Source organism: Tachyglossus aculeatus, chromosome 2, assembly GCF_015852505.1.
Source record: "Tachyglossus aculeatus isolate mTacAcu1 chromosome 2, mTacAcu1.pri, whole genome shotgun sequence".
NCBI classification, from domain to species: domain Eukaryota; kingdom Metazoa; phylum Chordata; class Mammalia; order Monotremata; family Tachyglossidae; genus Tachyglossus; species Tachyglossus aculeatus.
In genome coordinates this window covers 1,542,443-1,570,107 of record NC_052067.1, presented here as the reverse complement: position 1 = coordinate 1,570,107, position 27,665 = coordinate 1,542,443, and the positions used below count along the sequence as shown (strand labels likewise).

Here is a 27,665-nt window from a genome sequence, read left to right as displayed (position 1 = left end):
TCCAGGGATCCCGCTCTGAGCCCTCTACACTGTAAGGTCCATGGCGGCAGGGATCGTTGTCTACCAACTCTGTTACATTGTCCTCTCCCACGCACTTAGCACAGTGCTCCGCAAACAGTAAATGCCATTGATGGTAAATACCACTGTCTCCCCCTTTTAGACTGTGAGCCCACTGTTGGGTAGGGACTGTCTCTATATGTTGCCAATTTGTACTTCCCAAGCGCTTAGTACAGTGCTCTGCACATAGTAAGCGCTCAATAAATACGATTGATGATGATGATGATGGATCGAGCCAAGCCGGGCTTCCGGGCAGTGTCACTTAATCCAACCTTGAAAGCCGTGGAAACGGCAGGGGCCAGGGACGCTCTGGGTGGGCTTCTGCTGTCCTCATCAACGTTGAGGACGGGGCAGGGCGCTCAGTTCATTCATTCATTCATTCAATCGTATTTATTGAGCGCTTACTGTGTGCAGAGCACTGTACTAAGCGCTTGGGAAGTTGGCAACATATAGAGACGGTCCCTACCCAACAGCGGGCTCACAGTCTAGAAGGGGCAACAGATGCCATCTTGACCTGTATAACCACCCCTCTTTTGTGGGGGCGGGGGCAAGTTTGAAATCACCTCCCCCCAGCTCCCACACCGTGATCTCAGCTGGTGTGTAATAATAATAAAATAATAACAGTACTTATTAAGCACTTAACTGCGTACCAATCACTCTTCTAAGTACTGGAGTAGATACAAGTTAATCAGGTTGGAGGCAGTCCCCGCCCCACACGGGGCTTACAGTCTTAATCCCCATTTTGTGGATGAGGGAACTGAGGCCCAGAAAAGTGAAGTGACTTGAACAAGGTCACACGGTGTGGCAGAGCCGGGATAAGATCCCAGATCCTTCTGATTCCCAGGCCCGTGCTCTATCCACTAAGCCATGCTGCTTTTCTGTAATAATAATAATAATAATGTTGGTATTTGTTAAGCGCTTACTATGTGCAAAGCACTGTTCTAAGCGCTGGGGTAGATACAAGGTAATCAGGTTGTCCCACGTGGGGCTCACAGTCTTCATCTCCATTTTTACAGATGAGGGAACTGAGGCCCAGAGCAGTGAAGTGACTTGCCCAAAGTCACACAGCTGACAGGTGGCGGAGCCGGGATTTGAACCCATGACCTCTGACTCTAAAGCCCGTGCTCTTTCCACTGAGCCACGCTGCTTGTTTGCTGTGGGACCTTGGTCAAGTCACTTCATTTCTCTGGGCCTCAACTGCATCATCTGTAAAATGGGGATTAATACTGTAAGCCCCATATGGGACAGGGACTGTGTCCAACCCTATTAGCTTGTCTTTCCCCCACCGCTTGGAGCAATGACTGGTACATAGTAAGTGCTTAACAAATACAAAAAAAAACCCACCAGTGTGGGGGAGGGAGACCAGGAATCTGGCTGGGATGCTCCTGGGAACTTGGCACGGGCCTCTTGAAAAGGCGGAAGGTCCCGGGTGAACACATTACAGAAGGGATTTCCAGACGCTTGTTGCCAGCTAACGCTACTTTGCTCAGAAAATATTTGCTTAAAGGAAGACGGCTGAGAGAAAGGTCGCAGTCCCAGAGGAATAGCGGAGATTTGAGTCCCCTCTGTCTGCTGTGGCTCCCTTTCCCGAGGGGCTGTAGACGCTGGAGGCCCGCAGTCGGCCTCCGAGGGTCAGAGAGTGAGCCTTTCCCAGAGATTTATGAGAGTTCGGTTCCACCCAAAATGTTACGACCCCCAATAGTGGCTGGGAAATGTAGGTCATCGGCCCCTCTGTCCATCGGGAAATGGAGTTTCACCTTCCTCCTCTGCTTGTCCCCGACCCACTGGAGGTGGATTTGATGGCGGATTTCAGCCCCGCTCCGACCGGGGGCAACTGGCGTCGTAGGGCAAGTCAAACCGCTTTGCGGGTCACTTCACCCCGTCTCTGTTCACTGTTGCCCCTTCTTTCCTCTCCCCCTCGTCCCCCTCTCCATCCCCCCGTCTTACCTCCTTCCCTTCCCCACAGCACCTGTATACATGTATATATGGTTGTACATATTTATTACTCTATTTATTTATTTACTTATTTTACCTGTACATTTCTATCCTACTTATTTTATTTTGTTGGTATGTTTGGTTCTGTTCTCTGTCTCCCCCTTTTAGACTGTGAGCCCACTGTTGGGTAGGGACTGTCTCTATGTGATGCCAGTTTGTACTTCCCAAGCGCTTAGTACAGTGCTCTGCACAAAGTAAGCGCTGAATAAATACGATTGATTGATTGATTGATTGATTGCGGAGATCACACGGGTGCTCCTCTGTGCCCAGTTTCACTTAAAGGTTCTCACTTGCTTGTAGAAACCTGCCACACCAGACGCAGATTCCCCAGCATCAGGCCGCAGGTGAGTGTCCCCCCGCCTGCTGCCCGGCCCTACCCGCCGCCCCCCGCCCCCACAACTCCGGCGGCCCACCGCTGACCCGCCCGCTCTCCATCCTGGCAGAGGCCCGATACCTTCCCTCGGGCCTCGGGGCCGGACCCGGCGGGTGGTGGGGAGAGGCGGCTCCTTCAGGGCTTTACACCGGCCTGCCCCGACCGCCGGTCTGCTATGGGCGCCGGCCAAGGAGGGGAGACGCTGGAGAGGAGGATATGGCTGACTCTGTAAGCTTGTTGTGGACAGGGCGTGCGTCTGTTCTACTGCACTCTCCCAAGCGCTCAGTACAGGGCTCTGCATACAGTAAGAGCTCAATAAATATGCCTGACAGAACCCCAGCCAGTTCGGCCCACATCGCTACTGCCAGAAAGGCCACAGACATGAGCAGAGGCAACCTGAACAGTGGCCACAGGCTCCCCGGCGACCTTGGCTTTTCCTCAGTAGACGTGGGTTCCCCTGACTTTCCCCTGGTGCCCAGGCAGCCTTCCTGGCTTTTCCCCGGTGGCTGCGGGCTCCCTTGACAACCTTGACTTCTCCCCAGTGGCCGCGGGTTCCCCCTCCCCGTGACCCCAGGATTATTCCCGGTGGCCACGGGCTCCCCAGGCCAGGGGGAAGGGGCTGAGGTCTGTGTCCCAACTGCCAGTTGGGTGTGTTCATTCAAACTCCACCTTCTCTATTACTGCTTCCGGGGAACTGAAGGAGAGTTTCGCATGACAACTTTCCAAAGATTCGAGGCAAGTATGAGGGGCTCGAACCAGGGCAGAACCGACTCAAGGGGGTGGGACCTCCCCGCCCCAGACCGGTTGAGGCCCTTAGGCCTCTCTGCTCGATAAGGCCTCGCCCCTCCAGGTTCCCGGCAGGACAACGGGGCATCGCCTCAGCGGGGGCTTCTCCCCGGAGAAGGACGGGGCCCCCTCGCCGACCTTTCCTCCATCCTCGCTCCATTCCCTCGCACCACCACCCCAAGAGTAGTAGCCAGGGAAACAATTAGCACCCGTTTCTGGGAAACCGGGAGAAAAAAAATGGAACTTCACACTCTCCAGGTCAGCAGGGGTGTATCCAGAGCTGGGGAATCGACACCCACCGGTTGGGAGGAGCGAGAGCGGACCTGGGCTTCGTAGACTGATGGATGACGCCGTCCCTTGGCTCTGCCGAGTTCTACAAGGGACCAGTGCCATTCTGTATACCCACCCTTGCCCTTCTCTTCACTCCTCCTCCTCCTCCTCCTCTTCTTCCAACCAGGATTCTCTGTCTTTGCAGGTAAACGGTATCCCTGAGGAAAGAAAGCTGACAGAAGCTATGAATCTGTAACGGCCGACGCAGCGGGGACGCAAATGCGGCACGTCGTTCCCCGCCAGGGAGGGATGGGCGCGCGAGCTTTCCCAGCGATCTGTGTGCATGCCCCGCCCCAACCCCTAACCCCTGCTCCCGCCACGATCCTATCCACCCTGTGCTTTTCTACTCCGGGCAGCCACGGCGATTTGTACGCACACTGACAACTTTCTACATTTGTTACGTCCAAGAGGGAGACGAACCTCTAAGACGAACACTATTAATAAAGGACCAGACGAAAGCAGCCGCGGAGTGGCAGGCCGGTTTCTTGTGGTCGGGGGCGGTAGCCATCCATCCGGGATCCGGCCAGGGCCTATTTAGGGAAGGGGGTGGTGGATGGAGATGAGACACCCCTGGAGGCGGACCCCTCTCCGCCGGAGCGGTCATTCCAGGGACCCTCTACTCCTGGCAGACCCTGCCCGCCCCCCTCACCATCAAGAAATCACTCCTCCAGCCGCCCCGCTGCTCACTTCCCCTCGAGGTCACGCCAAGGTAACCTCCGCCCTCGAGCAGAGAAGCCCCTGAGCCCAGACCGCTCACCCCTACCCCACCCCGGGGCAGGAGACACACACACGGGAAGTCGAGGCCTCGCCCGATACAAAAATAAGCATCCACAGAACATTTATTGACCATTTAAATTACTCGGAATCCTCACAGAACCAACAGAAAATACATTTTACCCCACATACAGTAAGGACGAACAAGTGCAATCTTTCCACCAATAAAAATCAAAACCAAATCTGTACAACAGATAAATACGTTTCTATCTACAAAACGAACCTGGGAAAACCTTCCCCATGTCACCCGAGGGGTGAAAACGTTCATGGGGAAAGGCAATTGTGTGGGCCACCGAAGTCCTCTGAGTGGGCGGCCTGGGGAGAAGGGACGAGTACCGGGCAGGGAGGAGGAGGGGAAAGGCAGTGACCACCGGAGTGGAGGGATAGGTAGGGCGTACCGAGCGGAGTGGAGAGGCCGAAGTGTACCGTGAGGAGCTGAGGGGCCAACGGAGCTCCGCTCCAAGCAGAGGGGGCACAGTGCCGAGCGGAGGGGCAGACAGAGAGGACTGATCGGAGCCGGGTGGACACAGCCCCCGACGCAGGAGAAGCAGAGGGGGCACCGGGAAGGTTCGTTGGATGACGTGTCCGAGAGGAAGGAATCGCCACAGCTCAAGAGCAAACTCGTGGGTCCAGGCCGGAGCCCAAAGCCGGCCGGAGCCAGACCAGCAAAAACGTGTCTACGCTCACTCCCCGCCCGCATCCGGAACACCCCGCGGACGGACCCGGGAGCGGGAGCCGGGCCGACTCCGCCCCATCCCGGAACAGGGCTCGCCCGGCACAGAGCAGCAGGTTAGAGGCTCGGGCCGCCCACGTTTGCTCCGGTACCTCCCCTCGGCCAAGGGGATCGTAGCCCAGGAGCGGCCGAAACCAGGGCTGACCCTCACAAGACGATGCCAGGCGGGCGACGGTCTTCTGACCAAGCAGAGCTCATCCCTCTGCCCTCTGCCCAGCCACCGCGCCAGCTGGATGTCGAGAGGCTCAGTGGAGGGGGGGAGAGCAGGAGCAACTGCCCGAGGCCGGAAGGGAACGGGCCAGTGGAGTCACTGCTGGACGTGTCGGAATAAGTTCTGCTGACCCCACCCTGAGTCTCCCCACCCTTCTCCCACAGGGCCCGGTGGTGCCCGGCGAGTCCAACCGGCCACGAGGCCCCATCCGCACCCCTGGGCTGCTCTCCCAGGAACCTGGGCTGTCCTCGGCTCGAGGAGGCGCCCCCAAATCAGAATCCTGATTCCCGATCCACCGACTGCTCCATTCCGACGGCCACCCTGACAGAAGCCAAAGCGAGACGGCCCAGCCCACGTGCGTTTCCATCCCGCACGCCGTCCCGAGGGGAAGCCCCCGGCCACCGCGGGCTCACGCCCGCCCACGCGGCTCCACCCGGACCCTGGCGGGGTGCCGGTCACCTGGGTGCGGCCGGCCGCCGCGGCGACGACCCCGGGAGGGGGTGTGAGAGTGAGCGTCAGTGTCCCCGCCGGTCCTGGAGGGAGGAGACGAGGAGGAGGCTGGAAAAGAAGCCGGCCGTCCAGCCGAGCCGGCGGAGCAGGGCGGAGCCATCCTTGGGGATGAAGACCCGCGCCAGGTCGTTGGTGATCTGCGACACCTCATGGGCGGCACATACGAAGATGAAGGTGCTGACGGCCACGTTGAGCACCGGGTTGCCGGGGATGAGGACCAGCACGCCCCGTGTGTCCGCCGCCAGCCAGATGTGGTACTGGCAGATGAACAGCTGCAAGAGCCATGGCCTTGTCACTCGGGCCCCGGGGTGGCACGGGGCTCGATGCCAGCCTACGTACCCGCCCCCTCCCCAGAGAAAGCCCATCCCTTGACCCGCCTGGAGGTAGGGCCCGAATTCCCGCCTGCCCTGCCCGGCTTGGGGGGAGCCACCGGGCAGGGTCGGTCCAAGCAGGCCTAGGGCTGGCAGAAACCTGGCAACCCTCTAGACTGTAAGCTCATTGTGGGCAAGGGACATGTCTGTTATATTGTTATACTGTCCTCTCCCAAACGCTTAGTACAGTGCTCTGCACATAGTTAGTGCTTAATAAATACGACTGACAGCCAGGGTTAACCAGGCCCCACAGGGAGACCCTGGGGGATCAAAGCCACGCCGTGATCCCCGGCAGGCGCTCCAGCCCGGCAGAACTGACTTGGCCGTTCTCGATTCTGTCTCGGCTCAGCTGGCCCGATCCCAACCGGGAATGTGCTCTCCCAGAGGATCGCTGGGATCTGCCCAGCTGGCCGAAATGAGGTTTCTAGATGGCCCACGCCCGCCGGGAGCCGGGAGAGGGTGCGGCCCGAGGGGAAGCTGGTCAGCCCAGGCAGGCACACGCTCACCTCCAGAGAGATCCTCCCGAACCAGGCGAAAAAGGAGCTGTAGACGGACCGGGCATAGCCAGGGATGTTGCGGATCAGGACGAAGGCGAGGATCTGCACGGGAAGTGGGAGGCCCCGCGTCAGGTCCGGCACCGCAACCGGAGGGCCGTTCCCGTTCCCGTGAGGGCTCTTGGGGGGGTAAGGGAGGGGCGGGCGGGTGGGAAATGGGCCGCTCATGTCTTCTGACCTCCCCGAGGAGCTCGTGCGACCTCCCGGCGGATGTCCAGCAGACACTATTGCAGCTGCTTTGGGGGGAGGCGCCCCATCCCCACGAGCAGACCCGCTGGGGTCCATGATGCCGGCCGAGCCCTCCCCAACTGAAACGGGGGCCGGATCCACTTGGGAGGGTGCTCCCGCCCCGGTGCCAAGGAGGCAGGCCGGCTCAGCTGGGCAAGGATGGAGTTACCTGCACCACGGACACGGACGGGTGAAGCTCATTACACTCGGCCTTGTTCTTGCAGCTGCTTGCCCAGATGGAGTACGTCTGCAACACACACACACACACTCTCTGTCAGACTGTGGCTGGGGCCTGGAGGGGGGCCCCCCATGTCACAAGCCGCACAGCTTCCTCTTGCCAAACCCTCCCTCAGGCATCCAACTGTCCCCTCCAGATCATACGCAGGGCACGGCCGGCTTCCCCGGGCACGGGTGGCAGGAAGGAGAAAAGGTATCCGTAGCCTCAGGTCATCGCTGGCCGGCCCGAGGTGAGCGGGGCTCGCCTAGAGAAAGCTCTCAGTGCTACAGCCACTCAAAAATCAAAAGCGGAAGTACTCTCGGCCAGCAGCATTGACTGGATGTGTGCTGCGGGCAGGGCGGCTGCTGCTTAGACTGTACGCTCGCTGCGGGCAGGGAACACGTCTGTTTACGGTTGTATTGTATTCTCTCAAGCACTTGGTACAGTGAAGCGCTCGATAAATACGACTGATTGACTGACTGACCCTTGCTTATCCCCCACCGTGGGGCAGGGAGGGAGGGAACGATGGGAAAGGTTGCAACGAGGGGGTTCCGGCCCCCATCTGGTGGGGGGGCCAGGACACCGTTCATTCATTCAATCGTATTTACTGAGCGCTTACTGTGCGCAGAGCACTGTACTAAGCGCTTGGGAAGTCCAAGCTGGCAACATAGAGGGACGGTCCCTACCCAACAGTGGGCTCACAGTCTATGTTTCAGGTAAAGAAGATAAATGCTACGCCAGTAGCACCGCGGGGGTCCCGGGCGGCAGCCCGCCCACCCTCCGGCCCTCCCGGCTGCCAGGCACTCACCAGGAAGGACACCACGGAGACAAACAACAGGCAGTTGGAGACGCGGGTGGAGAAGAGGGGCTCGCCCTTCCCCTCGGACAGCGCCTGCTGCTTCTGCAGCGCCAGGTAGACGAAGGCGAACACCATGCCGTGGAACACCACCTGAAGCCAGGACAGGGAGCGGACCGTGAGCCCCGCCCCGGGACGTCAGCAGCGCCCGGCCCGCAGACCCAACGGGCGGGCACGGGCCGACTCACGATTAGGCCTGGTGTGGCTCAGTGGCAAGAGCCCGGGCTTTGGAGTCAGAGCTCAGGGGTTCAAATACCGGCTCCGCCACTTGTCAGCTGTGTGACTTTGGGCAAGTCACTTCTCTGGGCCTCAGTTCCCTCATCTGTAAAATGGGGATTAAGACTGTGAGCCCTCCCGGGACAACCTGATCACCTTGTGAACTCCCTAGTGCTTAGAACAGTGCTTTGCACATAGTAAGTACTTAATAAATGCCATCATTATTATTCCTTTTAGACTGTGAGCCCACTGTTGGGTAGGGACTGTCTCTATATGTTGCCAACTTGTACCTCCCAAGCGCTTAGTACAGTGCTCTGCACACAGTAACCGCTCAATAAATACGACATTGATGATGATGATGAGCCAAGACTCGGAGCCTACCGCAAGGAGCACAGCTTTGGGAGCCAAGAGACCTGGGTCCTGGTCCCACCTCTTCCCCCGGCCTATTGTGTGAACTTGGGCAATCACTTCACTTCTCTGGGCCTCTGTTTCTTTCTCTGTAAAATGGGGAAAAACTCCCTGTGGTCCCCTCTTAGACCACGAGCCCACATGGGGTGTCCGATTTGTCTCGATTGTCCTGAATCTACCCCAGCACAGTGCTGGGCACACAGCAGCAGCAGGTAGAGAAGCAGCGTGGCTCAGTGGAAAGAGCCCGGGCTTTGGAGTCAGAGGTCATGGGTTCGAATCCCGGCTCCGCCACATGTCTGCTGTGTGACCTTGGGCAAGTCACTTAACTTCTCTGAGCCTCAGTTATCTCATCTGTAAAATGAGGATTAAGACTGTGGGCCCCACGTGGGACAACTTGATCACCTTGTATCCCCCACCCCAGTGCTTAGAACAGTGCTCTGCACATAATAAGCGCTTAACAAATGCCATCATTATTATTATTACTATTATTATTATTACAGCACCTCCCGTGGACAATGGTTCAAGCACCAGGACTTGAACTAGTGAGAAGCGGCATGGCTCAGTGGAAAGAGCACGGGCTTTGAAGTCAGAGGTCATGGGTTCAAATCCCGGCTCCGCCGCTTGTCAGCTGTGTGACTTTGGGCAAGTCACTTCACTTCTCTCTGCCTCAGTTCCCTCATCTGGAAAATGGGGATGAAGACTGTGAGCCCCCCGTGACACAATCTGATCACCCTGTAACCTCCCCAGCGCTTAGAACACTTGGTAAGCGCTTAATAAATGCCATTATTATTATTATTATTATCATTAGGACGGTAGGAGTTTGGGTGGAACTGCCCAGCCCACCCCAGGGTCCACATTCATCTCAGGGCCAGGGCCGGCCTACCAGCACCATGTGAGTGAGAGCATCTGCACGTGAAAGCGTGTGGGAAGATGTGGGCAAGTGCGTGCAAGTGAGAGGATGTGAGAGTGTGCACGTGAAAGCGTATGGGAGGAGGCGCAGGGGCTTGTGAGTGTGAGGAGAAAGATGTGTGTGGGAGCATGTACACGGGAGAGCAGGTGCATGGGAGAGTATGTGCATGTAAGGGCAGGAGGAAAGATGTCATGGGGGACTTTGTGGGTGTGAGAATGGAAGCGTGTGCTTGAGTGCCCAATCTGACCCCAACTGCCACCCCCCGGGCATCCCCCCGGGGCCCCGAGGCGACACTCACGTAGCGGTCTAGCTTCCACCGGAACCACCACTCGTAGACGTTGCCGTTGAGCTCAAAGCACTTGGACAGCGGCCACAGCGAGAAGATCTTCTCGAACGCTCCCTGCGAAAGGCAAGCGCCACACAGCCCCATGGGGCCCAAGAGAGCAAGGTATTCACCGGGCGCAGAGCGACGGACTGAGACTGCTACAGAGGAAAGATAGCTTGTCTTCTCTCCTCCCGCCCATCATCACCCCGTCCTCCCCAACCTGGGCCGGATTCCCAGGGGGCGGAACCTGGACGGGACCGATGCCAATGCCACAACCGAGAAAACCCTTGGTGGGATGGGGCAGGAGGTGTCACCCTCCAAAAGGACCCTTCCCAGGCTGGGGTTGTGGATGTCTCCCCTCGGAAAGCCCCTAATGGGTCAGAGTAGGGTCTGCCCCCCTTTTTTGTGATATTTATTATGTGTTTTACTATGTGCCAGGCACTGTTTTAAGTGCTGGGTTAGATACGAGATAATCCATGCCCCACGTGGGGCTCTCGGTCTTAATCCCCATTTTACAGATGAGGGAACTGAGGCACAGAGAAGGGAAGTGACTTGCCCACGGTCAGACAGCAGGCAAGTTTCAGAATTGGGATTAGAACCCAGATCCTTCTGAATCCCAGGCCTGTGCTTTATCCACTAGGCCACGCTGCTTCCTTTTTTCTCTTTTCCCTTGGAAAGCCCCTCGCGGGTGGGGGAAAGAATTGCCCCCAACTTTCCCCCACAGAGGGGTCGTTCCTTTGGGGGCTCAAGACCACCAGAAGCCCCGGCCCCCATCCCATCTCTCAAGCTAGCGCCTGTGAAGAAAAACCCCACATGAATTAATTAATGATGGCATTTGTTAAGCGCTTACTATGTGCAAAGCACTGTTCTAAGCGCTTGGAGAGATACAAGGTGATCAGGTTGTCCCACATGGGGCTCACAGTCTTCATCCCCACTTTAAAGATGAGGTAACTGAGGCTCAGAGAAGCTAAGTGACTTGCCCACTAAGTGAAGAGCCGGAATTTGAACCCATGACCTCTGACTCCAAAGCCCGGGCTCTTTCCACTGAGTCACGCTGCTTCTCTAAGCACACTTCCCAAGTCATCATCATCATCATCAATCATATTTATTGAGCGCTTACTATGTGCAGAGCACTGTACTAAGCGCTTGGGAAGTACAAATTGGCAACATACAGAGACAGTCCCTACCCAACAGTGGGCTCACAGTCTAAAAGGGGGAGACAGAGAACAAAACCAAACATACTAACAAAATAAAATAAACAGAACAGATGTGTACAAGTAAAATAAATAGAGTAATAAATATGTACAAACATATATACATATACACAGGTGCTGTGGGGAAGGGAAGGAGGTAAGATGGGGGGGATGGAGAGGGGGACGAGGGGGAGAGGAAGGAAGGGGCTCAGTCTGGGAAGGCCTCCTGGAGGAGGTGAAGTCCCGTGGGCGGCACAGAACCCGCACAGCCCCCGAGGGAGCGTAGTCGACCGGATGCCCGGAGATGAGGAGGGCGGTCGTGGGGGCCCTGCCCATCCTTCGCGAGCCGGGTGGGTCTCCCTCCTCCGAGCCTGGGGGCCACACTCTCCCCCAGCGATGGGAAGCCCCGCTGCGGCCAGACCAACCTGAGAATACGCCAGGAAGCAGATGCACGAGAACAGGGACGCCAGTTTCAGCAGCAGACCCAAGTGCCAGAAGCAGTTTCCTGGGAGACGGAACACAGAAAAGGTGGACTTCTGTGACTCAACGTCCCCAGGGTTGGTGGGGGTGGAGAGGCTAGTGCCCTCTGAGTGAAACGAGCTCCCCGAGGCCGGCACCGGCGGCCCGAGAGCCCCGTTTAATCACACTTCGGCCCACCCCCACTCCAAAACGGGGGCGAGGTGACAGCGGGCCGGACAAGGGGTGTCCGGTGTCTGAGCTACTATATACCTTGTATCCCCCCCAGTGCTTAGAACAGTGCTTGGCACATAGTAAGAGCTTAACAAAATACCATCATTATTATTATTACTATAAAGCACCAGCATTCGGGGTGCTTCGGGGCACCCCCCCCACACCCCGCAGATGTTCCAGGAACATCTGCCTCCCCAACATCCAGCCCCCAGTTCTCCTGGTCAGCCCCGCTATCCCAATGGCAGGTGGATCCGAGGATCCACACTCTGCTTTCTCTCGGTCTTTATGTCTCCTGCCGGCTACAGTTCCAAGGGGCCCATTTTTTTTCCCACCACTTCCAGTCAGTGTCTAATCAGTGGGCCAAAGGCTCTCCCCCGGAAACTGATTTCAATAATAACAATAATAGTAATAATAATAATGATGATGGCATTAAGCGCTTACTATGTGCAAAGCACTGTTCTAAGCGCTGGGGAGGTTACAAGGTGATCAGGCTGTCCCACGGGGGGCTCACAGTTTTAATAATAATAATAATGATGGCATTTGTTAAGTGCTTACTATGTGCGGAGCACTGTTCTAAGCGCTGGGGAGGTTACAAGGCGATCAGGTTGTCCCACGTGGGGCTCACGGCTTTAATCCCCATTTTACAGATGAGGTAACTGAGGCACAGAGAAGTTAAGTAAGTTGCCCAAAGTCTGACAAGTGGCAAAGCCTGCATTTGAACCCATGACCTTTGACTCCAAAGCCCGGGCTCTTCCCTCTGAGCCACGCTGCTTACCTAATCTTCTCTTTTAATCCGCATTTTACAGATGAGGTAACTGAGGCCCAGAGAAGTGAAGTGACTTGCCTGAAGTCACACAGCTGACAAGATTTGAACCCCTGGCCTCTGACGCCAAAGCCCGTGCTCTTTCCAACGAGCCACGCCGCTTCTGACCACCAACTGACCACCACGCCTGCCCGCAGTCGCCAAAGGGTCCCAACGGCCCGGGCGTGGTGCCGCTCGACCCCGGGCGCGAGGCCGGTGAGCGGGTGCCGGGCCGGAACCCAGGAGGCCCAAAGCCACCCCCGAGCAGGGACGCGTCCTCACCGTTGGCCCTTTTCTGGACGATCTGTGGCCACAGGGCCAAGGTGACGTAGATGACCACGAACCAGACGGTGACCAGCGGGACGAAATAGTAGAACTGGTAGGGCCGGTCCATCACGATGCACAGCACCACCACTAAGAAATTCAGCCGGAACAGCACCTGCCGGCCGGCCAGACAGACAGACGGACGGGAGGAGGGGAGGAAGGCCTTCAGAGTTGTCCCCCCAACCCCACCGGTCACGCGCCACTCGCGGACGACCGACCAAACGGCCCTCGGTCCGCACGGTGGGCAACCGATCCCGAGGGGACTCGGACCCTGCCGTCGCCTAGGAAACACTGGGCATGGACCAGGCCGGGTGACCAGGCTGCAAATCACCAGTTGCCTCCAAGCCCCACCCCGGTGCACGGCTGAGGTCCACGGAGATAAAACGTGGTCCCCCACGCCCCCCACACCGCCTCTTCCACGGGTCCTGCGCCCCCAGCCCCAAGGGACTCTCGGGACTGCTCGTCTCTAGACCTTTAGTGGGTAGGGAAGGCGTCTGTTTAATAATAATAATATTGGTATTTGTTAAGCGCTTACTATGTGCCACCAAGCATACAGCACTACTTAGAACACCAAGCGCTGGGGGGGATACAAGGTGCGTGGTTCAGTGGAAAAGAGCTCATGGGTTCGAATCCCAGCTCCACCACATGTCTGCTGCGTGACCTTGGGCAAGGTCACTCCACTTCTCGGAGCCTCAGTTCCCTCATCTGTAGAATGGGGATTAAGACTGTGAGCCCCACGTGGGACAACCCGATCACCTTGTATCCCCCCCCCCAGCGCTTAGAACAGTGCTTTGCACAGAGTAAGCGCTTAACAAATGCCATCATTATTATTATTAATCAAGGTTGTCCCACGTGGGGCTCACAATCTTAATCTCCATTTTACAGATGAGGGAACTGAGGCACAGAGAAGTGAAGTGACTGGCCCAAAGTTACACAGCAGAGAAGTGGCAGAGTTGGTATTAGAGCCCATAACCTCTGACTCCCAAGCCCAGGCTCTTTCCACTGAGCCACGATGCTTCCCCTATATATATATATACCCGTATATATGTATATATGTCTGTACATATTTATTACTCTATTTTACTTGTACATATCTATTCTATTTTATTTTGTTAGTATGTTTGGTTTTGTTCTCTGTCTCCCCCTTTTAGACTGTGAGCCCACTGTTGGGTAGGGACTGTATATGTTGCCAACTTGTACTTCCCAAGTGCTTAGTCCAGTGCTCTGCACACAGTAAGCGCTCAATAAATACAATTGATCGATTGATTCCCCTAGCCACACTGCTTCCCCTTTGTTCTATTTATTTGTTCTGTTGTACCCTCCCAAGCGCTTAGTACAATGCTCTGCCACACTAAGCGCTCAATAAATACAACGGAATGAATGAATGACTGGGCTCACTGGGATACCAGGCAGACTCTCCCCGAGCCATGCTGCAGTTGCCCCAACGCCCAGCCCACCCCCTGGTTTTCTGCCTAACGACCAACGGTGAATTTCAATTTTCCCAGAGCTCCATCAATCAATCAATCGTATTTATTGAGCGCTTACTGTGTGCAGGGCAATGTACTAAGCGCTTGGGATCGTTGCTGTCATCCTTTCTTCCCCAAGTCCAGGAGGCAGGAACCGCACTCCCCAATTACAAATCAATCATATTTATTGAATGCTTGCTCTGTGCAGAGCACTGTAGTAAGCACTTGGGAGAGTCCAATATGACAGAGTTAGCAGATGTGTTCCCTGCCCACAAGGAGCTCACAGTCTTGAGAGCAGCGTGGCTCAATGGAAAAGAGCACGGGCTTTGGAGTCAGAGGTCATGGGTTCAAATCCCGGCTCTGCCAATTGCCAGCTGTGTGACTTTGGGCAAGTCGCTTAACTTCTCTGTGCCTCAGTTACCTCATCTGTAAAATGGGGATGGAGACTGTGAGCCCCACGTGGGACAACCTGATTACCTTGTAACCTCCCCAGCGCTTAGAACAGTGCTTTGCACATAGTAAGCGCTTAATAAATGCCATTATTATTATTATTATTGAGAGAAATCTAGTGAGAAGCAGCGTGGCTAAGTGGAAAGAGCCCGGACTTGGGAGGCAGAGCGCGTGGGTTCTGATCCTGGCTCCGCCACCCATCTGCATTGTGACCTTGGGCAAGCCACTTAACTTCTCTGTGCCTCAGTTACCTCATCTGTAAAATGGGGAGTAAGACTGTTGAGTCCCACATGGGACAACCTGATTACCTTGTATCTACCCCTGAGTTTAGAACAGTGCTTGGCACATAGTAAGCACTCAACAAATATGATTAGTAGTAGTAGTAGTAGTAGTAGTAGTAGTAGAAGAAGGAGAAAAAGACATTAAAATAAATTACAGATATGGACATTAGTCGATGTAAGGACAAAGGATGTAAATAATAATAATAATAATGGCATTTGTTAAGTGCTTACTATATGCAAAGCACTGTTCTAAGCACTGGGGAGGGTACAAGGTGATCAAGTTGTCCCTCGTGGAGCTCACAGTCTTAATCCCCATTTTACAGATGAGGTAACGGAGGCTCAGAGAAGTTGCGACTTGCCCAAGGTCACACAGTAGACATGTGGCAGAGCCAGGATTCGAACCCATGACCTCTGACTCCCAAGCCTGTGCTCTTTCCACTGAATCCACGCTGCTTCCCAAATCCAAGTGCATGGATGATACAGGCCCGGAGAGGGACACTGGCGGGGGCCGTGGCCATCCAGCAGCGTGGGCGGTGGTGGGGAAGGGGGCCCATTGTTGGGTAGGGACCGCCTCTATATGTTGCCAACTTGTAATTCCGAAGCGCCTAGTACAGTGCTCTGCACACAGTAAGCGCTCAATAAATACGATGGAATGAATGAATGACCATTCATTCATTCCATCGTATTTATTGAGCGCTTACTGTAGGAAGAGCCCTGTACTGAGCGCTTGGGAAAGTACAATACAACAATAAACAGTGCCCTGCCCACGGGGAGCTTCCAGTCCAGAGGTGGGAAGACAGACATCAACACGAATAAATAAAATGTCAAATACGTACGTAAGTGCTGTGGGACTTTAGACTTTTAGACTGTGAGCCCACTGTTGGGTAGGGACTGTCTCTATATGTTGCCAATTTGTACTTCCCAAGCGCTTAGTACGGTGCTCTGCACATAGTAAGAGCTCAATAAATACGATTGATGATGATGACGATGACTGGAAGGGGGGGAGACCAAAGGGAGCAAACCAGGGTGAGGCAGATCCCCGGGACCTACCTGGCACACCCGATAGATGCCAAAGTCTCCTTTGAGCCAGAAGAAGGAGAAGTGTCCGTAGCCGGTCTGAAAGAGGTAGGCTGCCACCAGCACACGGATGTGCATGTACACGGGCAAAAACTGCAGGCAAGGAGGGGACGGCGGTCAGAACTGCCCAGCGGACACGCCTGGGCCTCCTCTCTCTCTCCCCTGGCCTTCCACAACAAAAAGGGTCACACCCTGGGACTTCTGAACCCCCCTGTTGGGTAGGGACCGTCTCTATATGTTGCCAACTTGTACTTCCCAAGTGCTTAGTACAGTGCTCTGCACACAGTAAGCCCTCAATAAATACGACTGAATGAATGAATGAACCAAAGAGACCCGTAGGCGGGGGTCTTTTGGATCCCGAACCGATCCGTTTTGGTATAATCAGCTTTCCCAGGGACATGTCCCCCCGCCCCACCAGTGCGACAGTGGGGCCGGGGCGCCATCAGGGAGCCGAGGAACCCCCTCCCAGCAACGGCATCTGTCTGGGTGCCGCCCACCGCAGTGACGGGCGGGCACCCACCCATGGCAGAAGCAGCGTGGCTCAGTGGAAAGAGCCCGGGCTTTGGAGTCGGAGGTCATGGGTTCAAACCCCGGCTCCGCCAACTGTCAGGTGTGTGACTTTGGGCAAGTCATTTAACTTCTCTGTGCCTCAGTTACCTCATCTGTAAAATGAGGATTAAGACTGTGAGCCCCCCGTGGGACAACCTGATCACCTTGTAACCTCCCCAGCATTTAGAACAGTGCTTTGCACATAGTAAGTGCTTAACAAATATCATTATTATTATTATGACATCAATCCCGGTGCCTCTCCTTCAACGTGAGCTTTACCCCGCCAAGGGATCTGCCCCAGGGTCCTGGACCCTTTCTTTTCTTCAGTGGTATTTGCTAAGTGCTATGTGCTAGGCACTGTAATGGCATTTGATTAAGCGCTTAAGCACTTGTTCTAAGCACTGGGGAAGTTGCAAGGTGATCAGGTTGTCTCACGGGGGGCTCACAGTCTTCATCCCCATTTTACAGATGAGGTAACTGAGGCCCAGAGAAGTGACTTGCCCAAAGTCACACAGCTGACAATTGGCGGAGCCGGGATTTGAACCCATGACCTCTCACTCCAAAGCCCGTGCTCTTTCCACTGAGCCACACTGCTTCTCTAGGCAACAGACTAGATTACACAGTTGTCAGGTTGGAACACAGCCCTTGCCCCGCATGGTGCTCACAGTCTTAATCCTCGTTTTCCAGATGAGGTAACTGAGGCACAGAAGTGAAGTGACTTGCAAGGTCACACAGCACACAAGCGACGGAGTCAGGATTCAAACCCAAGTCCTCCTGACTCCCCAGGGCTGTGCTCTACCCACTAGGCCACCCTTTAGTCCCTAACTTTAAACCTCGAGCCGGCAATCGTTGTTCCCCCAAGTTCTGCCGGACGGTAAGCTCCGTGGGGCCCCCTGGAAACCGGGCGTGACCAGGGTCAAGGCGGGCCGAGGCCGTTTCCCCTCTCCCGGCCTGCCAGTGCCCCCGCTCCCCAGCCCACCGGCCGCCGCTGACCGTGCTCGCTCCGGAGATGTGATAGATGAGGATCACCAGCTGCATCCAGCCCTTCCACTCGTCCGTCTGCTCCCTGTTCAGCACCTTGGTCTGGGCGGCGGGAGCCAAGAGATCAACGTCACCGGGCAGAAGGACACCATTTCGAGCCGCGCGGTCACCCCGCCGTCACCCGGGGGCTTTGGGAAACGCCCCCCAAACTGCCACATCGCTACTGCGGCCACCCTGAACCAAATCACTTCCATAGCTCCAGTCAGCTCAAGGCATCCAGACTCTCTCCCTAGGGCCAGAGTGAGGTGTGGAACCACTGGATAAATACGATCGACTGACTGATTGATTGGAAACCCCAGGGAGGGCCCGATCTAGTCTGTGAGTCCGCTGTTGGGTAGGGACCGTCTCTATATGTTGCCGACTTGGACTTCAGAAGCGCTTAGTACAGTGCTCTGAACACACTAAGTGCTCTATATGTTGCCAACTTGTACTTCCCAAGCACTTAGTTCAGTGCTCTGCACACACTAAGCGCTCAATAAATATGATTGATTGATTGATTAAGCTCTCCTCCTCCCCATCCCCCCCGCCCTACGTCCTTCCCCTCCTCACAGCACTTGCATATTTGTACAGATTTATTACTCTACTTTACTTGTACACATTTACTATTCTATTTATTTTGTTAATGATGTGCATATAGCTATAATCCTATTTGTTCTGCCGATTCTGACACCTGTCTACATGTTTTGTTGTCTGTCTCCCCCCCCCAGACTGTGAGCCCGTTGTTGGGTAGGGACCGTCTCTATATGTTGCCGACTTGTACTTCATACAGTGCTCTGCACATAGTAAGCGCTCAATAAATATGATTAAATGAACGAATGAATGACTGACTGAATCAGAGCTCGACCCCATCCACAGCTGAGGGCCCGCCCCGGACCCAGCCGGCCCACTGTCCCTCGGACCCAGGGCTCCCAATCCTCCCCCGACGTGTCCCCACCCCAAGGGGAAACCCAGAGAAAAGCCCAACGCCTCTCGCCTCCTTGGTGTTCTCGTTGTAGAAGACGCCTAAGACCAGGATGTAGATGATGGGGATGAAGAAGGCCGAGTGGGTGTAGAACTTGTTCTCCTTCATGAAGAAGTCAGCCCGGTCACACAGGTAGAAGTAGGCCATGATCAGGCCCAGCTTGCACAGCGACTGCAGGAGCAGCTCCGGTGGCGGAGGCGACGCCGCGGCGATCGCGGCGGTCGAGGACGCGGATTTCCGGTCACCCTCGTCGTTGCCGCCGCTGCCGCCCTCCGGGTCGGGGCAGGGCTTGTTCCTGCGGCGGCCGTGGCGGCGGACGAGGTAGAAGAGCGCGTAGCCGGCCATGGACAGGGCGAAGAAGGCGGCGGCCAGCTTCTGCAGGAGGGTCGGGGGGGGACGGGGCCGGCAGCAGGACCCGTCCACCGGTCGCAGGACCTTGTTGCAGTACACGTTCATGAGGATCATGGCGCTCTGTCCGGGGAGGAAGCGGGTGCTCCGTCGCGGCCCGGCCGGAACGGGCGAGCGCCGCTGATCTCCGCCCTGCGGCCCCAGCCCGCCCCACGGGCCCGGCCAGGATGGCTAAGCAGTGGCCGCAGGACTCCCGGCAGCCTGGCCCCCTCGGCCAAAGGCAGCCCCGCGCTGGGCGGCAGCGATGGGGCAGAGAGCACGGCTCAGGATGCTGCCCCACCACTTCTGGCTATAGGCCATCGCCCCCAGAAACCGTCACCCCCGTTAACCATCGCCCTGTCCCCCAGGCACCATGTGCGCCGGGGACATTGGGTCGTTAGCATTTAAGCAGCTCCAGGACAGGAAATGTGTCTGCTTCTTCACCTGCACACCCCCAAACCCTCACTCTAGTGCTCTGCCCATATCAGGTGCCCAGCAGAGCACTCTGCCCGCAGTGGGCACCCACAGTGCTCTCTGCACATTCTCCCGTGGTGAGGAAGGAAGATAAGCTCCCTTCAAGGCCCTGCTAAGAGCTCACCTCCTCCAGGAGGCCTTCCCAGACTGAGCCCCTTCCTTCCTCTCCCCCTCGTCCCCCTCTCCATCCCCCCCATCTTACCTCCTTCCCTTCCCCACAGCACCTGTATATATGTATATATGCTTGTACATATTTTTTACTCTATTTATTTATTTATTTATTTTATTTGTACATATCTATTCTATTTATTTTATTTTGTTAGTATGTTTGGTTTTGTTCTCTGTCTCCCCCTTTTAGACTGTGAGCCCACTGCTGGGTAGGGACTGTCTCTATATGTTGCCAATTTGTACTTCCCAAGCGCTTAGTACAGTGCTCTGCACATAGTAAGCGCTCAATAAATACGATTGATGATGATGATGATGATGATGATAAGCTCCCCACTGGGAGCACAAGCTGCTGATTGCCAGAGAACGGGAATCCTGCATTTCCCTAGCACTCAGAGCAGTGCTGTGCTCTGCAAAGGCGCTCAGTCCGTACTACCGGTGGACAGGGAAGGCTGGACAGGGCTTCAGACTTGAAGACAGTCTGAACCTCCCCCAAGGACACGGATACGGTCCCGGCCTGCAGCTCGGGCAGTCGGCCCGGCCGTGCCCTCCCGCCCCCGCCGCTGACCGTCTCCCTGCTGGACTCTGGGAGGTGCAGGCCGTCCGGGGACTTGGCGATGGTCTCCCGAGCGATGAGCGTGGACACGCTGAACACCCGCACGTGGGACTTGGTGCCGCGGGCGCTGCCGTTCAGGATGACGACCGCCGCCTCGTTGTAGGCATCGATCTGCTGGTTGGTGATCATCTTCCGCCCCTCGCTCAGGAGGTCTTCCGACACGGGGTCTGCGCCGGGGAGACAAAGGTCAGGGCAGTGGCGGTGGGAGAGGCTGTGGCCCCTGAGCTGCTCAGGGAGAAGGCTGTGGCCCCTGGACTTGCTTAGGAAGAAGGCTGCGGTCCCCGGGCTCACTTAGGGAGAAGGTCATGGCCTCCGGGCTCATAGCTCTTGGGCTTACTTGGGGAGAAGACCGTGGTCCCCGGGCTTGCTTAGGGAAAAGGCCATGATCTCCAGGCTAGCTTAGGGAGGAGACCATGGACCCTGGGTTCACTTGGGGACTTCCCCGCGGTCACACAGTGGCCAGCATGAAGTGACTGGGGGGCCAAGGGGCCTGTGCAGGGGCCATGCCTTCCAGTCACTGTTTCTATCGCGGGTTGGCCCCTCCCAGCACATCCTGCCCTCCCAGCCCAAGCAGCTCTAGGCAGCCCGCAGCCCTGGCTTGGGAACCAGCTGGGAGGCAGCGGGGCTGGGGGGGAGCACAGCAAGCTCCAGCCCTGGCCCTGCCCCTGTGTGACCTTGGAAAAGTCGCCTAGCCTCCCCAGGCCTCGGATTCCCCACTGTAAGATGGAGATGGGATCCCCGCCCTGCTCCCCTCTTAGACTGGGAGTCCCGTGTAGGACAGTGACGGTACCCGATCCAACCGGAATGCCGTGCGTCTACACTGCTGCCAACGCAGAGCTGAGCGCACAGTCAGGGTTGAATCACCCATGCCTCCACCGTTCCAAAGCTTCAGTTGTCCCGGTGGGAAAAGGGCAGGTTTCCCAGCCCGGCACTCAGGGCGACGGACTTGACGTCTCTCACCTTGCAGCACCCAGTAAACATCACTGGTCTTGGCCAGCTTCTCCAGCAGTGGCGCCAGGGCCGACATGTTGCTTTTATACTGCGCCAGGGCTTCGCTGCTGCCGTTGCGCATCTTGATAGACCACTGCAAGAGGAAGTCAGACCAGAGGTCATCGTGGGCGGCCCAAACTGCAGGTCAAGAGGACTTGAGCACTTCCCCCCTGGCCGAGGAAGAAAGGGCTCACGTTGGGGACTGAGCTGGGTAGAGCTCCACGGAGAAACGCCTCGGAAGTTTTGTAGCCAGAGTGAGAGCCAGTCAGGAGCACAGATCCTGGAATGTCCCAGAACCCAGACTGCCCTAGAGACATCCCAGGACTACTTAATATTGGAAAGCAGAGTGGATGGGGAAGCGGACAGGGCACGGGCCCGGAGCCAGAAGGAGCAGGGTTCTAATCCCAGCCTCGCCACTTTGCTGCTGTGTTTCCTTGGGCACTTCTCTGAGCCCCAGTTCCCTCATCTGGAAAGTGGGGATTAATACTGTGAGCCCCACACGGGACAGGGAATGCGTCCAACCTGACAAGCTTGTCCCTGCCCCAGCACTTAGAACAGGACGAGCTTAAAAAATACCCTCATTATTATCAACACTGCTACCTCCACAGCCACACTGCACCAAGAGAGCCTAAAAGCTTACCGTGGCTGCGCCTGCCACAATGATGTGTGGCTTTGCCGCAGAATCCTGCAAGGGGAAGAGGAAAGTTTTACGTGTGTGGCCGGAGGAGAGGCCTCCCCCAAAGGATGCGAAAGCTCCCGCACCATTCCTCCTCAAGACGGACAGTGAGGCCCAGAAGAACGCTGATGTTTCTCCTTTTCCATCAGGGAATTTTTCGTTCTTACTCTATCGGCAGAGGACATCCCGCCCCTCAGACTGAAGGATACTAAGAGCACTAAGCTTGCACATTCAAACCTCAAAAAACGCCTGGGACCTAAATGAAAGGTACTTAGTCTGAATCTGATTCATGTGCAAGGTCCTTGAAGGAATGGATGAAGCAGCATGGCGTGGTGGATAGACCATAAGCCCGGGTTCTAATCCCAGCTCCGCCACTTGTCTACTGCTTGAACTTGTGCGAGTCACTTCACTGGGCCTCAATTACCTCATCTGTAAAATGGGGACTGAGACTGAGAGCCCCACTTGGGACAGGGACTGCGTCCAACCCGATTCTATTTATTTTATTTTGTTAATATGTTTTGTTTTGCTGTCTGTCTCCCCCTTCTAGACTGTGAGCCCACTGTTGGTTAGGGACCGTCTCTATATGTTGCCAACCTGTACTTCCCCAAGCGCTTAGTACAGTGCTCTGCACACAGTAAGCGCTCAATAAATACGATTGATTGATTGATTGATTTGCTTCTATCCACCCGAGCACTTAGTACAGTGCCTGGCACATAGCAAGCGCTTAATACCACAGTTATTATTATTATTATTATTATGGTTATCATTCACCTTTACTGAATTCTAGCAGGTACCCAGGACAGTGATCTGCGGCCATTAGGTTCCTGTTACAGTGCTCTCCACTCAGAAGGTATCCAGTACAGTGTTCTGCACACAACAGGTACCCAGAACACTGTTGTACACACAGCTGGTGCTCAGTACAGTGCACTGCATACAGATGGTACCTACTAAATTCTACTGACTGACGATTCTCCTTCTAAAACTCTCTGCAGTTTGCGGTCAGGCTACTACACAGGAAAGTTCTATTGATTCCAACTGAGTGTTTCACCAACTTGAGATGGAGTTGGTTACATCTTTGGTGTCCCATTAGGAACTGGCACACTCTGACTCTCAGAGACTCGACAGGGAATGGCCCTGCGGAGACGGTGCCCCACTTCTGCCCACCCACCCCACCTGTGTTCGCCCAAAACCCCCCCTCTGCCCGCCCACACCCACCTACCTCCGTCCATGCTTTGATACACTGCTTCATGGAGCCGTTGACCTCTGGGTGCCACAGGAAGTCCTAGGAGGGAAATCCACCTGACACCCGAGGCTTTCCCACCACGGGCATCACCGCCCTGCCACCCCCGCCCATTCCCTGGGGTCAGGCAGGACCAGCCCTGAGGGGAAGCGGTCATCTTGAGACAGGAGGAATCCCTGTCGCCCGTCGTGCCGTGGGGTGGGCTCCCCACAGCCCCACCAAGGGACCTATGCAGCAATCAGCTGCCCCCTGGCACCCGCCATTAATTGACCACAGCTTCTCCTCTCCGAGGTTGGCAGGACCCACCCCGGCCCTGCCCCTCGCCGTCCTGGTGAACTCCTGAGCGGGTGGGAAGTGGGCGGCCAGGGCAGCGATCCCCGCCCACCGCACCCGCCGTCCTGGTGAACTCCTGAGCGGGTGGGAAGTGGGCGGCCAGGGCAGCGATCCCCGCCCACCGCACCACCGACGATAGAGCTGGAAACGCTTACCACTTTCACGGCCGTCGCTTTGTCTTCAAAAGGAATGTTTTCATGCTGGAGGACGGAGATGGTTAACATTATTCCCTCTTGGTCCACAGTCCTGCGACTCATACCCACCTCGAGCCTGGGTACCATTTTCTCTCCTGGTCCACAGTCCTGCCACTCACGCCCACCTCGTTTCCTTGCTAGTCCAGTCCTGCCATTCATACCCACCAGAGAACTAGGTAGCAGTTTCCCTCATCATCATCATCATGAATCGTATTTATTGAGCGCTTACTATGTGCAGAGCACTGTACTAAGCGCTTGGGAAGTACAAATTGGCAACATATAGAGACAGTCCCTACCCAACAGTGGGCTCACAGTCTAAAAGGGGGAGACAGAGAACAAAACCAAACATACTAACAAAATAAAATAAATAGAATAGGTATGTACAAGTAAAATAAATAAATAAATAGAGTAATAAATATGTACAAACATATATACAGGTATATATGGCCCTCCTGGCCCACAGTCTTGCCACTCCCTAAAACTGCCTCCCAGCTAGCCAACGATTCCCCGCCCCTCCGGCCAAGCACCACCCCCTCCGACTCCAGAACTGCCAGCCTTGCCCGCCTAAGTGCTGGGGGCACCGAAGCGGAATCCTCACCTTGTTTCCTTCTTCTCTGAACTGAGGGTTGATGATCTTCACGAAGGAATAGAACAGCTGGCGAATTCTGGAATCTCCCACAAACACGATGTGCTTATCCACCAGGCAGCTTTTGGCTTCACTGAAATCCAGAAACACCAGTTGCAGCGATGATGACGGCAATGGTACCCGGCACTCTGGGGCAGAGTAGGTGAGCGGGCCTGCGGGAGGGGGCACCTCCGGGGGAAGACCTGCCCGGGAGATGGCCCAGGGTGCGGAGGGAAGGCTGCGGGCAAGACTCACAGCGCGTCCGTCAGCAAGAGACCGAGACTGAGGGATGGCCCGAGTCAGGGGCCGCTTGGAGTAAGAGGGTAGCGGGCATCCCCTTGGGACCGTCAGCCTCGAGAGAGGAGTGACAGCCCCGGGGAATTTCCTTGTCCCAGGTGGCATTGAGGCTGAAGGGCACGAGTGGCACAGGCAGTGGCCTCACTCCCGCTCCCACAGAGCGGCGTGGTTGGTGAGCAGCTGACACACTCTCATATCCTGTGGGCAGGTAGGTAATGTGTCTAGATTGTACTCTCCCAAGCACTTCATCCAGTGCTCTGCACACAGTAAGCGTTCAATAAATATATCTGATTGATTGCCCCGCGTGGGACAGGGACTAGGTCTAATCTGGTTATCTCCACCTATCCCGATGCTTAATACAGTGCTTGGCGCAGAGTAAGTGTTTAACAAATACCACAGTGATTATTACCATTACCAATCAATCAATCAATCGTATTTATTGAGCGCTTACTATGTGCAGAGCACTGTACTAAGCGCTTGGGAAGTACAAACTGGCAACACATAGAGACAGTCCCTACCCAACAGTGGGCTCACAGTCTAAAAGGGGGAGACAGAGAACAGAACCAAACATACCAACAAAATAAAATAAATAGGATAGAAATGTACAAGTAAAATAAATAAATAAATAAATAGAGTAATAAATATGTACAACCATATATACATATATACAGGTGCTGTGGGGAAGGGAAGGAGGTAAGATGGGGGGATGGAAAGGGGGATGAGGGGGAGAGGAAGGAAGGGGCTCAGTCTGGGAAGGCCTCCTAGGCCTCCTAATCATTACCACATTGATTATTTTTGTTGCCACAACTGTTGGGATGATGACGGATCGTGAGCCATGAGGAGCTGCAGGGAACCACGGACCCGCGGGCCTGGAAGCGGCCCACGGCCGGCCGGAGAGGAGACGGAGCGAGAGGAGGACGCGAGAAGGCCTCTCACCTGACTTTATATTTGTGCATCATACAGCTGTGCGGCTGCCACACTTTATCCCCGAGAAATCGGCCGCTGGAGAGAAGGGACTCGCATGAGTCATCGCCTGAAAGGAATTCAACGAGAACGAGATGTTAAAGGACCTCGGCCATCATCATCAATCATCAATCGAATTTATTGAGCGCTTACTATGTGCAGAGCACTGTACTAAGCGCTTAGCACTGTACAGCCAGGGTGTGGGCTGGACTGTAGAAGGAGAGAAGGGAGATGAAGTAGGAAGGGGCGAGGTGATGGAGAGCCTTGAAGCTGAGTGAGGAGTTTCTTTAATAATAATCATAATAATGGCATTTGTTAAGCGCTTACTATGTGCAAAGCACTGTTCTACGCATTGGGGAGGTTACAAGGTGATCAGGTTGTCCCACGGGGGGCTCACAGTCTTAATCCCCATTTTACAGATGAGGTCACTGAGGCCCAGAGAAGTTAAGTGACTTGCCCAAAGTCACACAGCTGACAATTGGTGGAGCCGGGATTTGAACCCATGACCTCTGACTCCAAAGCCGGTGCTTCTTCCACTGAGCCACGATCCCAGCCCCCGAACAATTTAACAGGGAAAAAAGTAAAGCAGTTTAAGACACTCTGGTCCAACAACTCCTTTGTGAGCTTGGCTCACTGGAAAGAGCACGGGCTTTGGAGTCAGAGTTCATGGGTTCAAATCCCGGCTCTGCCAATTGTCAGCTGTGTGACTTTGGGCAAGTCACTTCACTTCTCTGGGCCTCAGTTCCCTCATCTGTAAAATGGGGATTAAGACTGTGAGCCCCCCATAGGACAATCTGATCACCTTGTAAACTCCCCAGCGCTTAGAACAGTGCTTTGCACATAGTAAGCGCTTAATAAATGCCATCATTATTATTATTATTTGTGAGTATTTATCAAAGTGCCACGGAATCCGGTCCAAAGAATGAGGTGGTTTTCAGAACAGTGAAGAGAAACAGCAGGGAGAAAGAAGCCTCTAGCTAATGCTTCTACAGCCCAGCCCGCACCCTCGGCTCCTCTGCCGCCGCTCACCTCCTCACTCTACCTCGTTCTCGCCCGTCCCGCCGTCGACCCCCGGCCCACGTCCTCCCCCTGGCCTGGAATGCCCTCCCTCCGCACATCCGCCAAGCTAGCTCTCTTCCTCCCTACGAAACCCTACTGAGAGCTCACCTCCTCCAGGAGGCCTTCCCACACTGAACCCATTTTCCTCTCCCCCTCCCCATCCCCCCGGCCCTACCTCCTTCCCCTCCCCACAGCACCTTTATATATGTTTGTACAGATTTATCACTCTATTTATTTTACTTGCACATACTTACTATTTCTTTTGTCAATGATGTGCTTCTAGCTTTACTTCTATTTATTCTGATGACTTGACACTTGACCACATGTTTTGTTTTGTTGTCTGTCCCCCCTTCTAGACTGTGAGCCCATTGTTGGGTAGGGACTGCCTCTAAATGTTGCCAACTTGTACTTCTCAAGCGCTTAGTACAGTGCTCTGCACACAGTAAGCGCTCAATAAATACGATTGAATGAATGAATGAACGAATTATCTTGTATCTATCCCAGGGCTCAGAACAGGGCCTGGCACTTAGTAAACACTTAACAAATACCATAAAATTTAAAAAAAATAAAAAGAGAGGCAGATAAAACTTTTTTTCAATGGCATTTATTAAGCGCTTACTATGTGCAAAGCACTGTTCTAAGTGCTGGGGAGGTTACAAGATGATGAGGTTGTCCCACAGGGGGCTCACAGTCTTAATCCCCATTTTACAGATGAGGTAACTGAGGCACAGAGAAGTGACTTGCCCAAAGTCACACAGCTGACAAGTCGGAGGCGGTATCACTCATTCATTCATTCAATCGTATTTATTGAGCGCTTACTGTGTGCAGAGCACTGTAATAAGCACTTGGGAAGTACAAGTTGGCAAGGAAGTCGAGCCCAAGCCTAAGACGAATCTTCTATCAACCAATGGTACGTATTGAGAGCTTACTATGTGCAGAACACTGTATTAAGCGTGTG

At 55.1% G+C, this 27,665-nt stretch overlaps 2 protein-coding genes across 8 annotated transcripts in view; one reads left to right on the top strand and one right to left on the bottom strand.

The window, feature by feature from the left end:
• The window catches only part of SGCE (sarcoglycan epsilon), a 56,185-nt gene extending 52,183 nt beyond the window's left edge, over window positions 1-4,002 (top strand). For 6 of the 7 annotated variants that reach the window (XM_038742439.1, XM_038742430.1, XM_038742434.1 and 3 more), the window contains 3 exons: window positions 2,353-2,396; window positions 3,126-3,160; window positions 3,687-4,002. In XM_038742439.1, coding sequence (XP_038598367.1) covers window positions 2,353-2,396; window positions 3,126-3,160; window positions 3,687-3,737 — 130 coding nt within the window. In that variant the 3' untranslated portion in view covers window positions 3,738-4,002. The remainder of the gene's footprint in view (window positions 1-2,352; window positions 2,397-3,125; window positions 3,161-3,686) is intronic. The other variant, XM_038742426.1, reaches the window with a different exon arrangement.
• A 336-nt stretch (window positions 4,003-4,338) lies between these two features.
• The window catches only part of CASD1 (CAS1 domain containing 1), a 37,146-nt gene continuing 13,819 nt past the window's right edge, over window positions 4,339-27,665 (bottom strand). The window contains exons 2-18 of the mRNA XM_038742410.1: window positions 25,622-25,718; window positions 24,362-24,482; window positions 23,725-23,769; window positions 23,216-23,278; window positions 21,961-22,005; window positions 21,291-21,414; window positions 20,283-20,497; window positions 18,701-19,159; window positions 17,680-17,769; window positions 16,111-16,230; window positions 12,822-12,978; window positions 11,473-11,552; window positions 9,828-9,929; window positions 7,948-8,088; window positions 7,092-7,169; window positions 6,647-6,739; window positions 4,339-6,041 (exon numbers count right to left, since the gene is read on the bottom strand). Of these exons, the coding sequence (XP_038598338.1) occupies window positions 5,775-6,041; window positions 6,647-6,739; window positions 7,092-7,169; window positions 7,948-8,088; window positions 9,828-9,929; window positions 11,473-11,552; window positions 12,822-12,978; window positions 16,111-16,230; window positions 17,680-17,769; window positions 18,701-19,159; window positions 20,283-20,497; window positions 21,291-21,414; window positions 21,961-22,005; window positions 23,216-23,278; window positions 23,725-23,769; window positions 24,362-24,482; window positions 25,622-25,718 (2,297 nt within the window). The 3' untranslated portion in view covers window positions 4,339-5,774. The remainder of the gene's footprint in view (window positions 6,042-6,646; window positions 6,740-7,091; window positions 7,170-7,947; window positions 8,089-9,827; window positions 9,930-11,472; window positions 11,553-12,821; window positions 12,979-16,110; window positions 16,231-17,679; window positions 17,770-18,700; window positions 19,160-20,282; window positions 20,498-21,290; window positions 21,415-21,960; window positions 22,006-23,215; window positions 23,279-23,724; window positions 23,770-24,361; window positions 24,483-25,621; window positions 25,719-27,665) is intronic.